Source organism: Vombatus ursinus, unplaced genomic scaffold (assembly GCF_900497805.2).
Source record: "Vombatus ursinus unplaced genomic scaffold, bare-nosed wombat genome assembly UNPS02010822.1, whole genome shotgun sequence".
NCBI lineage: Eukaryota > Metazoa > Chordata > Mammalia > Diprotodontia > Vombatidae > Vombatus > Vombatus ursinus.
The window spans coordinates 1,259,649-1,272,520 of record NW_020950600.1 but is presented as its reverse complement, the minus strand read 5'-3'; the positions used below and the strand labels follow the sequence as shown (position 1 = coordinate 1,272,520).

Genomic DNA, 12,872 nt, shown 5'->3' with positions numbered 1-12,872 from the left:
AAAACACTAAATAAACAGAAAAGACAGACAGAAGTGGAGTACATTTGGGAAATCGTTCTTAAAAATATTACACATTTTATTGTCCTGTTGGTTTTTCCAGAAAAAAATTAATGAGAATGAACGCCCAAAAAAGAAAGAACAAAACCACAAACAGAAGCAGCCAGCCCAGCCTTCTTCTCCCCTAAGCCAGGCCCCCAGACCCTCCCATCGGGGGAATTCCCAAAGACTAGTCCCTGACAAAAGACAACAAAGAGGGAAAACAATGAAGGGGTGAGGGAAGGGGAGGGGAGAAGGGCAGAGGGGAGTTAGGATAATCAGCTGATAGCGTAATTACAAGACCAAGAAAGACGGCAAATATATGTTGCTAGGTGAATATATATTTATATAATAAATCCGTAAGTTAATAAAGTAAATAGTAACTCTCTGAAAGTTTTTAATTATTTTAAAAGTTTTTTTTTGTGGGGATTTAAATTTTTTTTAATTTTTTTTTAAAAATTTTTTAATTTTTTGGTCCTTAGAAAACTTGCTGAGGGAGAGTCCAGTCAAAGTGAGAGTGGGATGCCTAGTGAGGGATAGTCCGTGAAGCTGGGTCTGAGCATGAGGGCTGCCTCGATACTTACGCCCATTTTCATGACCCACGGTAGATGCCCCATCCTCTGCGACTCTTCCTCCACCACCCCCAGATCCTCTCAAGTTCAGCCCTCTCCGGCTGCTGCTCCCTAACTCCCAAACACCAATAAATGACCATGATCTAAGCTGCCCTGGTTGGCTTGCCATCTATCCCTCTTTACGCATCTTTATGGGGAAAAGAAGTAGGGGGAAGAGAGAGAAGAAGACGGAAAGAAACAAAAGAGCTTAGAGGAAGAGGAGGCTACGGGCGAGCCCTTTTCTGGAGGTGCCCAACCTGCGGGGCCGTCACCAGTGAACCCATATCCTGAGGATTCTGGGTTGCCTCCCCATCCCTTTGTCCCATCCAAGAACTGGACCCAAAAGGGTTCCTAGACAAGGCACATGGTCTTTGGCCCTGAAGGGAACAAGCTGTAATAGGACTTTGTGGAGGAGGGAAAGAGTTTATCTGCTGGGATGACAAGGGGAATTTGTGTGTGTGTGTAGGGGGGGGTGAGACGTGTGCCAGGGGTGACTGTGAGGCTGAGGAGACATGTTATCCTGATGCTGTGCAGCTTGGAGAGGGAGGCCAGTCTTCATTTCATGAGGGTTATCACCTCAGCTTAGTTTAAAAAATATATATATTATATATATATTTATAACAGACCAGAATGATTTACTCTAAACTCCCCCTTCACCATTACCCCTGCCCCAGGCTGGGGAACTCCTGGCCAATCAACTAAGAGAGAAGAGAGATCCTGCCCCTTCCCCCTCTCCCACAAAAAGGAAGGAAAGAGAGAGAAAGAGAGAGAGTGCACTTTGCATAGATACCTGGTCAGGTCAGAGAAAACTGGACTATAGCAAGCCGCCCCCTTGGAGGGAGAAGGGGACTTGGGGGGCTACCCCACCCTCCCCAGAGATGGAGGTTGGGTTGCTGTGTCTCCTCAGTGAGGGGCGGCAGGGGTGAGGGGGAGCAGGTGGCTCACAGGTCACTCTCGCCATACAGGGCTGTGGAGAAGGATTTGTAGTCCAAGGCTCCAGGAGCAGCATCTGGGCCCTGGTATGGAGCCATGCGGGCAATGCAGTACTCCGCCTGGTCTGGGGGCAGCTCCCGCCGAAGCTCCTCAGCTGTGATGAAGTTCTGGCAGGAACAGGAAAACCTGAGTGGGGTGCCCTGGACAGCTCTCCAGTCCCTCCACCCTGACTCTGGCAGAGTTAACTTCCACAAAAAGGAACAGACGAGCCTGTTGGAAGCTGTCGATCCACCCTTAAGGATGCCCATCAGACCCTTCTGGACCTTGCTTGTATTTCACAGTGAGCCTACTTGTTTCTCACGTTAATTTCCACTGACTGTGTCCAGGTGGCCTAAGATTCAGCTGAAAGCACTTTCTCTTCTACATACCAGGTGAGATGCTTAATTCAACTCTCTCACAAACGTGGAGATCAAGTCTGTGTTCCTGCTTTCCATACCTTTCATGACTTTACATCCTGTGTCCTTCTGCAAGCTTCTGACTAAAGAAGCTGTCTTTTCCATCTGCTTTCAGATGGCTTCCATCTTTTTCCTTGACCTCTAAGGGACAGGGAACCAGGAGACCTAAGTCCACCCATTACTTGGTGCATGACTTCGGGCAGAGTAAATGATTTCTCTGAGACCCCTTTGAGCTCTGATCCCTATGCTCCCACCTCTGCATGATCTTCTGCTCTATGACTGTATGACTGAGGCTTTCTGAATCAGCCCTCCCTAATTGTTAGGCCTCTTTGAAGCCCTGGTGCTCCTGAGCACCAACCAGCTCACCTTATCTCCAGCGAGGACCTTGAAGGAAGCAATGACTTGGTCAGCTGTGTCTGTATCGGTGGTCTCTCGGGACATGAAGTCAATAAAGGCCTGGAATGTCACAATGCCGCTATTGTTGGGGTCCACAACACTCATGATGCGGTTGAATTCGGCGTCACCCTGTAGGGGAGTGGGAAGAGAAGGGAGGTGGTGTTACTGCGGTGTTCAGGGGTCTTTCCTCCCTGACTGAGGGGAGGAGCAATCCCTTGGTGGGCCCAATGCACCCTCCGTCTCCTATCGCAGGACCCCACCAGGCAGCTAGCTCCCATGCTCAAGTGAGCTCAAGGATCAAAGACCTTGGTTCTCTGCTGACAGTTTGGTATCATCCTCTTTTTTTCAGGAGCCTAGAACCCTTGCTTAAACTCAAAGAGCTCCCTAAGGTTCTCCTGGTCTCTTCGACGGTACTTAGCACTGGGTTAGGCATGTTCAGCATCTACTGAGGAACTGGCTACCCATTTTCAGGCTAGGTCAGGAGGAGCTACTGGATGTCAGTCTTCTGACAAGTATGTGTCACCCCCAATCCAGGGAAGAAGGGAGAAAGTCAACTCTTCCCCCTCTATACTCTGTTTGCTAGATCTGCCCCCCCAAACCTCAAAATGACTAATCACTCAAACCTAGGCCACCAGACAACCCTGCCCATAGGTATCAAAGAGGGTAAAGGGAAAAGGACAAAATGGGAAGGGGGTACAGTGAAGAAAAGCAGAGGGAGAAAAAGATTCCCCCTCTGTCTTGGGTCTGGCAAAGCCAAGAGCGCAGGGATGCTGGGAGTGAAAGTAGAAGAGCTTTTGAGCATGTCAGCAAGGGGCAGCAGGGGTGGTGGGAACAGAGGACACAACCCTGGCAGCCGAAGGCAGTGCGGCCCTCCCACCTGCCTGTGTCAAAGGCTGAGAGAAGATAGGAACATTCTGTTCCTTTCCAAGGGAGCTGGCAAGTTTGGAGGAGAAGGAGAGGGTGAAAAGAGCGCATAGCGTACCAGGCTGTATCCTGTGGAGATAAGCAGAGCTCGGAAGTCATCAGCGTCCATGCTGCCGGTTTGCTTCTGCTCCAAGGGAAGGACAGCGGAAGGAGAGGCCCCAGAACGGGGGATGAAGGGAAGGAGACGGTACATGCAAGAGGTGGAGGATGAAAAGAAGGAAAGAGAGGCGCAGGGGATGGATGAACAGACAGAGAAGGCCAAGAAAACTCAAGGTAAGAGAAAAGTATGGGGAGAGCAAAGGCCAGTGAGGATGATTTAAATGGTGAATGGGAAAGGAAGGCAGTGGAGTAGGAGAAAGGGGGAGAGAGAGAGAGGCAGTTAATTAAACTGTTGGGTGGGCAGTCCCAGCAGGGCATTCATACCTGTCGGTCATTTTCCACATCGTAGCCCAGGCTGATGAGGCATGCTTTGAACTCCTCAGGCCCCAGCGCCCCGCCGTGATCCTGCCGAACCATCCAGGGGGGCACAGTCCAGACCCCACCGAGCAGGAGGGGAAGAGGGATGGGTATGGAAACCGAGGCCGGAGACAGGGAGAAGGAGCCACGAGGCCACATGCAGGGTTGGGGAAGGGGAAGAGGAACACATGGGAAAGCAGACAGGAGGGAAATACATCATTAGAGGGTAACACAGACACAGTGACCTAGGGAAAAGGGAAGGGGTGTCGGAGTAGAGGAGGCATGAGCTCGTCCAGCCAGACTCCTCAGAGAAGAGAAGCTTGCAGCCAGCTCCTCTGACATAATTTTCTGGCTCGGCCCCATCTTCTCTTCCTCTTACTTGGGTGACCTCGATGACAGTGGAAGGCAGACTTCCCTGCTGCGTTAGGTAACGGGCAGTAAGAGAGGTGAGGAACAGAGGAGGTCTCGGTGGGGGCAAGCTTTCCTACTCAGGGTATGCTCTCCTCTTGACCAGTCCATGGAATGGTTTTGCCATAGCCATCTAGGCAGAACTGATCTTCTGGCCTTGGAGACAGGCTTGGGAACTGTTACTGCTCATGACCTTTCTCGTAATACCTTGTATGAGTATTACTGTTGTGTCTGTGTAATTCTCTTCTCTGACCCGCAACACTCTCAGACTATAAGCTCACTGAAGGTAGGCACCATGGCTGTACATCTCTCTAGTCTCCTACCCTGCCTCTCCCCACCCAAAAATGCTGCAGAGGTTTGGCCAGTAAGTGCTAAATCAATGAATGAATGAATGAATGAAGGTGGGGGTCAGGGAAGGAGGGGAAGACGACACCAGGAAGTGTTCTGGATGATGTGGGCAATGGCAAACAACCTGGTTTGGGAAGGATATAGGTGGGAATTGGCACGGAGGAGAGCAGGTCTGAGTTCACTCACTTTGTCAAAGTGGTTGAATGATGCCCGGAACTCCTGCATCTGCTCCTGACTGATGCCTTTGGCATCCCGGGTCAGGATCTGGTTCTCTACCTCGTTGATGGTTCTGGCAATGGTGGTGAGGAGCTGTTCCCAGCCCACACGGATATGCTACAAAGGAGAGGGCAAAAATGAGGACAAGCTATTCCCCTGCATGGGGTAGGCGTGCCAGTCCCACAGACCTCTGCAGCAGCATCCCTACCTCCATGGTGTAGTTGGTGTGTTTGTTGTCAAAGATGAGGGCCTCCTGGATGAGCTGGTGCTGCTGTTCCAGGAGGTCCAGGTTGGGCTTATAGTCCACGATGCTCAGTTCATACTGCTTCAGGTGGTTCAGCTGGTCCTCCAGGGTACCGTTCATTTCAATGGAAATACGCCCAATTTCCTGGGTCAAGGAAAGGATGGAGAACCCCAGATCGAGTGAGCTCCTTCCTCCCCCAATGATGCTCCTGCTTAGGACAGACAGCCCCTGCCCCTTTTTTTAAATTTTTAGGCAACTGGGGTTAAGTGACTTGCCCAGGGTCACACAGCTAGTAAGTGTCAAGTGTTTGGGCTGAGGTGGGATTTGAACTCGGGGCCTCCTGATTTCAGGGCCGATGCTCTATCTACTGTGCCACCTAGCTGCCCCCAGATAGCCCCTTTCTAAAGGCTTCATTCTTATGTCCCACGGCATCTCAACAGGAACCAGGCCTTCCAGCTCCTAGGGTCTCTTTTTATCATCACGCCCACCACACCCTGCACCAGTATCAATGACATGCCACTTTTCTGCTTTGGCTCAGGCCCCAGTGAGGCATCCCCTGGTCACTCTAACCCCAAATCTCTCCTCCTGAGCTTAAAAAGAAATGACAGCCCAATCCCAATGACTTTGTAGAAGATTCTATAAATATCCAGCATTATTCTTGGTTTCAGGTCTAAAAGACTCGAATGTGAACCCTCCTGCTGCGCTCATGCATAGACCATTGTGCACTGCATCTGACACCAGGTGGCGCTCCAAGCCTATGGCCAGCCCTTGGTGAACGGCTCCTCCCTCACCTCCATCTTGGTCTGGATCCACGGCCCCACGATGTTGGCCTGGCTGGCAAACTGCCGGCGGAGACGCTCATTGGACTGCTGCTTGCTCTGCTCCTCCAGCAGGGCATCGTCCCGCTTTGGCACGAGCTGCTGGACCTACCCAGGAGAAAGTCGGTAAAAAGGTTACGCTCTAGGTCAGCAGGCCAGCCTTAGGCTCACAAAGCTCTGTTCCCAGCCTGCCTTTTGGTCTCACCTTCTCCCACTTGGAGTTGATGATCTGGGGGGTAACAGTGGTGTAGGGGTTGCTCCCCAGCAGCTTGATATGGTTACATTCAGCAATCCTCTGTGCTTCCCCGTGGATGGCGAGGATAGCCTCCCGCTCCTTGTCGGCATCCGGCAGGGTGGACTTGAACTGGTCATGGGCTGCAATTAGGCCCTGGAGGGTAGGACCAGTCAGGGATTAGATGGCAAGCAAAACTGTCAACAGCCCTAATGGAAAAGGCAGCTCAGGTTTTCCATCAGATCTAGGGTGGTCAAAGCAGGGGGGCTCCCAGAGGGTCTGTCGAGAAAATCTGGACCGTCTCTAGGGGCCAGAAAGGGGGAGAATGGCAGGTTCTGCTGACTTTGAGGTGCCTACTCAGACAGCAGAATGCCAGGCCTGTTGCATTTCTCCAGAGGTGGGCATCGATGCTTCCTATCTATCTACCTCAATCTCCTCGATGGTGTGGACAATGAACATGTCTTGTAGGTCTTCCATCGCACTCTCCATCCAGTTGTTGAATGGTGCCGCGCGCTTGGCGTATTCCAGGTGCAGCTGGTCAATTGTTTCCAGCTGTTTCTCTGTTTTCTGAAGTGGGGAGAATGGCGGGGAGGGTCATTAAAGAGAAGTCCAAAGACTAGGGAGCACTCGTGGTCAGGGTGGGCAGGCTTCCCTGCCAGGACAGAGTTCAGCAGCTAGCTGGCTCTGGCTGCACTCACACAGGCGTGCTCTCTAGAACCCAAGAGCTCAACAGGCTTTGGGGTAAGGTCTCTGGGGAAAAGATGCCTACCAGGGGCTGGGCAGCCCTCGCCCTTGAGCCAGTTCTCACTGCTATGGAGTTTCCCCTGAATTTGTTGCTTTGTGGGCCACCCCCCTTTCCCCCCCACCCCGGCCAGGTGACAGCTCTTTAAAAGCTTCACTACAGGATCACTCTCTCTCTTCTCCAGGCTACACACCCCAACAGGATCTTCAACAGATTCTTTCCCAGCAGGGCCTCAAGGCCCCTCTACTAGTTGGGTTGGCCTTCCCTGGGCACTCAAGCTTGTCAGTGTGTTTCATAAAATAAGGCAGGAACAATACCCAAGCTAGGGACCAATGCGGTCCAATGCATGAGTTTCTCCGGCTGCCACATTACATTACTGACTTGCACTGAACTAGCCTCAAGTCCATTAAGCCCCACAGATCTTTTTCAAACAAAATGCTATCTACCCACACCTCCCCCAGCCCATTAGATGTACTGTGTACTGGATATTTTGAATTCTGAAGGCTTACAGGTGTCTTGTCACTTAAAAGCAACACCCTCCCTGCCCATCTGCACTTCATCTGGCCAGGGTGTGAAGAGGCTGCATTATTTTGTCCCTGTGCCCAGACCAAAGACTTCACCTCAAGAGCTTCTCTTCGACTGTGTGTCAGCGAGCCAAGGGCATCCCACTGGTCACAGATCTTCTGGCATCGAGCATTGACACTTGGGGAATCATAATAATCCAGTTCACTGTGAAGACAGGGAGAGAAAGACTGTGGAGGCCCGCCGAGGCCCATTTTCCTGGGCATAAGCAGTGGTCTTTCAATCTAGTAGGAATGCTAATTAGCGTAGGTTGGTCCATCACTACTTATGGGCAGGGAAGTAGATGAGATGATCTCTTGGGGTCTCACGTTCATTAAAGGCTGTCCACTGGGGGCAGACAACTTATCTCACACACACGGGGCAGGCGGCACCAAAAGCCACCAAGTATCCAGAAGGATCATCGTACATCAGATTTGCCAAGGGGAGGATGGGGAGAGGGTCCCCAACGGCAGGAAGAAGGGACTGAGTGAGAGGAAATGTGTCCCACCCAGGGCCTGGCTTCTCCAAGCATTAACACTGGAGAGTCAACCTCACAGAACAAGCATGACTTTGGAGATGGCACAGGCAGGCAGGGGAGCGGAGAGCTGTGCAAAGGGCAGCTCCAGACAAGGAACAGACAGTTATTTTGGGAGCTCCCCGCTGGGACTGAAGGATTTTCCATTAAGTCATGCCCTGGGCCTCCCACTTCTAGGTGGTAGACACCCAATGTAGGGGAATAAGGCACACATTCATTGGCTCCCTACAGGCCCAGTGCTGAGTGTACTAATTGTGTGCATGAGTTTATCTGACTAGGGTGGGGAAGTGAGGAAAAAAATCCTGGGCTGCCTGGAAGCTCTTACAATAAGTGTATTCTAATCGGGAGAAAAAGGGAAGGGGGTTGGGAGGGCCAGGAACAATGGTGCCACTGTACTTTCCACTTCCCCCTTTGGATGCAGGGCTGGGGGCCTGGGGCAGCCTTGCTCAAACACAGCCATGCAGTGAGCATATGGGCCAGCAGGACCCACATGAAGGGAGGCAGAGGGAGGCCAAGAGGCCCTCCTACCAAAACCATCCCACTAAAGCAGCCTAAGGCCTATTTATATGACTCAGAGACCGTGGAGGGGCGGCTCAGGAAGGCCTCTGGAGATAAAGGATTGGTGTGGAAGGAGACAAAAACCCAGGGCTACAGAAGGTTGCTAGTTCTTCCCCAAAGGTCAGATCATGAAGTGGCAGCGTTTGGCTTTCTTTGAGGACATTTCCCCACCCTGGGCCCCATGTGGGAGAGAAGCCAGCATACTTCAGCTCCTGGGCAATGGCAGCAATTTGTTCCACGCGGTCCTGATGGGCTGCCAGGTCACTCTCAAAGGCCTCATGTTTTCTGATGAGGGCTTTGATGTCAGACAGGGTAGCTGTCTCATAGTCCTTCTGTTTCAGCATGGCTTCCTTACCTGTGGGATAAGGATCACGGAGGAATGGTCAGAGCTGGGTAACAGAGACCCCATCAAGGCAGAAGGGCGCTCTTCACCACTAGGTAAGCTAAGGCCAGAGCTGGGTTAGCCTGGCGATAGCCAGGGGCCCAGCAGGTTCCTGTCCATGCCCAGCCTCAGGCTTGGGTGGGAAAGGAGAGAACGCTTGAGTGTGGCCGATCCATATCCCTGACCACAAAGTAGCATTGGCTCAGGGTCTTGGTTTGGAAACTGGAAGGCAGGCATCTTAGGCCCAGGGAAGCCACATATTCGTGGGGGTTTCAAGCACCCACGTTTTAGGTTTTTTCAATGACCAATCCATAAGAAGATTGACTGAAGGATCAGGGATGCCTAACCTAGAGAAGATAAGATTGGGGATAATGGGGGAAGGGATGGGAAGAGAAAAATGATAGCTCTCCCCGGATATCTGAAGAACTGTCAGGGGAAAAGGGATTGTGTCCTGTTTGGTAGTAAAGAGCAGAACTAGAAGAAATGAAGGCAAGTTAAAAAGGGCAGACTGAAGCCAGGAAAAAAAAACCCAACAAAAGTTTAAAAAACCCAACTGCTCTGGGAGGGGTGGCTTGCTAGGGTCCCAGTACAAGGGAGTATTATTACTATTCAGGTATGAACAAGATGAGCTGGTTTATGAAGTACCTTCTCACTTTCACGCCATGATTATGTGAATGAAGGCAGGGCTGGAAACGGCCGGAGGCAGAAAGGAGGGAAGAAGGTTGGACTGAGGCCCAGCACAGAACCGGAGGGGCGGGCCCTTATCTCTACACAGAGCTTCCCTAAGGTAAGTTACACCAGCCCATCTTTCCCAGGCTCTGGGACAATGGGGCAGCTGGAAGTGTGAAGGGTTCGTCTGTTAGGCCTTTTGAAGAAGGAAAGAAATGCTGCTATTAGACTTGGGGTCTGAGTAATTATACACCGGAGAACAAAAGCCAAGGGAGAACACCAGAGAAAGCTCACGCCACTTAGGGGAACTTTAGAGAAGGAAAGGAGGCTCAGAGATCACTTCTAGGCTCCCAAGAGGTCTATGCTCATGACAAGCATCTCCTGCAGGTCCCTAGGATGACTGGGAAACTGGTGCTTAGATTGATTATTAGGTCAGATAGGCTGCAGTCTTTTAGGGTGCTCAGGCTCCAGGCGCCCACTCAGAGACAGGGCCAGAGTCCCGGGAGCCTCCTACCCAAACCCACAGGCAGGGGCGGAAGGCGGCAATAAAGTGATAAAGGCATAAAAGGCAAGCCATTCACCCTCCTTTCCTGCCTTCTACCAAGGGCAGAAACCATAACCAGTGGACTGCCTTCCTTACGCTAACAGACAAATAAAAAGATGGTAAGGAGTTTGGACTTGGAAGGGAGAGGCTATAGCCCACAGCCCCTCAGGCAGGGAGTGAGGATAATAATATCTAGCACTCATACAGCACTGTGAGATCTGCCAAGTGTTTTATGTGTCACCTCAACCAATCCTCACAACCTTGTCAGGCAGATGCTATTATTATCTCCATTTCACAGACCAAGTAACTGAGGCTGACAGAGACTCAGCAGCTTGCCTGAAGTCATGCATCAAGTAAACGTTGAGGCAAGATTCCAACTTGGGACTTCGGACTCCAAGCCCATTTCGGTGCCTGCTAGGCCAAGGGGAATGGCAGAAGAGACTGCCTTAGCCGGTGCCACCAGAATGGTGAGGAAGACGCATTTCCTCCCTGTGTCTGTGAACATAGAACTATAAGGGACATTAGCCACTGGGACACCTCATCCCTCAGGGGAAGCCAGAGAACCAAGTCAGTACCAGAAATAATTTAGTCACAGACAAGCTGCCTGACAGATGCCCACACTAACCCACCCTGGCTAAAGCTTTGCCAGAATTCAGTGGCAAGACTGACAGAACTACGGGCTGGGAGGCAGTAGCACAAATCCAGACAGCCTTTTTGTCTCACGTCAGAAGGAGGGAACAGGCACCAGTTTCACATGACCCCACAGCTGGGAGCACAAGGGCTTCAGCTGTGCGGAATGAAAGTACAATGGCCAGCATGGGGATCTGGAGAGACACCAGAGAAAAAACAGCATTAACTATGGAGGGAACTCAAAGACCCCAGGGCTGCTCAAGTCTTCCCTAGAATTGTCTCAGGAGGGTAGCTGTGCCAGACCCTGTTGCTGAGAAAACTCTGGTAAAGAACAGGCAAGAGACCCCAATGGGTCAGAGGAAGGGATCTAGGTCAACACAGTCATTTAGAACCCGAGAAAGGACCTGAAGTCAGGAGGACCTGAGTTCAAATCCGGCCTCAGACCCTGGGCAAGTCACTTAACCCCAACTGCCTAAAAAAAACGAAACCGAGGTCTTTGGCAAAGGAGTGATTTGCCAAAAGTCACTCAATTCTCAAATGGATCTATGCCTTGTTGATTCCCTCCTGTGATCACAGCCCATCTATGCCTCACCAACTATAGGAACTTCCTCTGTGACCCGGCCTCCCATGACACCCCCCACCCCACCCGCAATGACAATCTAGTTTGACAAATGAATTTCAACCTACTTTATGCTTTCTTGATAATTATGAGAGGGTTGAACAAGACCTCTGCTGTTTACCTTCTGAGGAATTTTATGTAACTTTGATATGTGTGGGGGAGATACCACATGGGGAGAGAAGCTAGTGCTCTGTTCAACTCAATCAAAAGCTTTTTTTTTTTTTTTTAAAGCGAACGAAAAAATAAAGCACAGGAGTTTCTTGGATTCTCGAAATCTTTTCGTCACATGTCTAATGGTAAAGATGTGTCTGCTGTGGATAGCCCATCACTTGTGAAAGCCGGCTTGCTCTGAGCCGGCATGGTGTGTAGCCCGGCTTCTTCCCTCCCTCTCCATCCACCTGTACCTTCGCTGACTGCCCCTCAGGATAAGATTCTGTAGAGGTTCCAGCCCAGCATTTCCTTGTGGTTCTCCCTCCCTTTTGATCTCATCCTCGGGTGCCATCAGCCAGACTTTCTTTAGCTGGGCCTATCGCATTGTTGCACTGCCAATTGCACTGATTCTCTCACACTCACACACACACAGGTGGGTGGGTGGGGGGTACAAAGGAGGGAAGAAAAGTTCCTCACACAGGAACCTGGATAGCTTGTGTAAAGGGATAGAAAAAGCAGCTGGGCCATCATGTGTCCTGAATAACAAGGTTAGTTTGGCTGGACCACAAGCCTGCAAAGGTAGGTGGGAGCCAGGCCGTGAGAAGGCTTCAAATGACAAGCATGCATTTGTATTCATTCCCAAAGCTAACAGGTGGTCACCAGAGAGCTTCATAAAATTTCTCTGCCTCTCTAACCTCTGTATAAATTGCAATTATTTTCAAGTGGTCTTTTCTGCATATATTTCTTATGAGTGCTGAAATACAAAATGAGCAGCTGTCCTGTAAAATAACCATGCTCGGTAAACCCCAGCAGCTGAGAACTCTCAGCTGAGAACAGTTAACTGCACTTTTCCACCTCCTTTGGGAGTTTCATTTCTAGTAAGAATATGCAGGTTTGTACGATGCTGGCACTTCAGCGGTCAACACACGTGCTGGCCACCAGACCAGGCTCTCCCACGTGAGGAAGACAGTCTAAAAACTGTGTGATTCCTACCAGGCTCTGTCCCCTTCTCTACCAGTGTCACTGCAAAAACAAGAGGATGAAGCTCACTTCCCGAGAATGAAGTCCGTTCAGCAATTCTTCTTAGTTTATGGCTTGCGACAAACCCATGGCCAGAGTCCTGTGACAGAGCCCGTCCACGCTCCAAAGCCTGAAAGCAAGGCCATCCAGGAAGACCTGCCAGAGCCTGTGCTTGGCTGGCATGTCCTTCTGCCAAACCACTGGAGGGCACAACTTTGTGGCCAAGGTCACACACAGAGTCAAGCAAGGAGCAGAACTCGGGTTTGAAATTAGGTTGTTGGGATTCACGTGCATGTCAGTAGGAAAATCTCTAGATTTGAAGGCAGAGGACCTGAGTTCAAAAACTGAAGCTGATACCACACACACACACACACACACACACACA

The 12,872-nt window shown here is 50.9% G+C and overlaps 1 protein-coding gene and 1 long non-coding RNA gene across 2 annotated transcripts in view; one reads left to right on the top strand and one right to left on the bottom strand.

The window, feature by feature from the left end:
• Positions 1-39: 39 nt before the first annotated feature.
• ACTN4 (actinin alpha 4) overlaps positions 40-12,872 on the bottom strand; it is an 82,847-nt gene continuing 70,014 nt past the window's right edge. Inside the window, exons 12-21 of the mRNA XM_027855492.1 lie at positions 8,678-8,828; positions 7,440-7,548; positions 6,504-6,644; positions 6,051-6,233; positions 5,819-5,953; positions 4,992-5,171; positions 4,754-4,900; positions 3,779-3,859; positions 2,402-2,560; positions 40-1,747 (exon numbers count right to left, since the gene is read on the bottom strand). Of these exons, the coding sequence (XP_027711293.1) occupies positions 1,589-1,747; positions 2,402-2,560; positions 3,779-3,859; positions 4,754-4,900; positions 4,992-5,171; positions 5,819-5,953; positions 6,051-6,233; positions 6,504-6,644; positions 7,440-7,548; positions 8,678-8,828 (1,445 nt within the window). The 3' untranslated portion in view covers positions 40-1,588. The remainder of the gene's footprint in view (positions 1,748-2,401; positions 2,561-3,778; positions 3,860-4,753; positions 4,901-4,991; positions 5,172-5,818; positions 5,954-6,050; positions 6,234-6,503; positions 6,645-7,439; positions 7,549-8,677; positions 8,829-12,872) is intronic.
• On the top strand, positions 8,833-12,834 carry LOC114038257. The gene is made up of 3 exons (XR_003568554.1): positions 8,833-8,911; positions 9,469-9,642; positions 10,367-12,834. It is a non-coding gene; the product is annotated as an uncharacterized LOC114038257 (long non-coding RNA).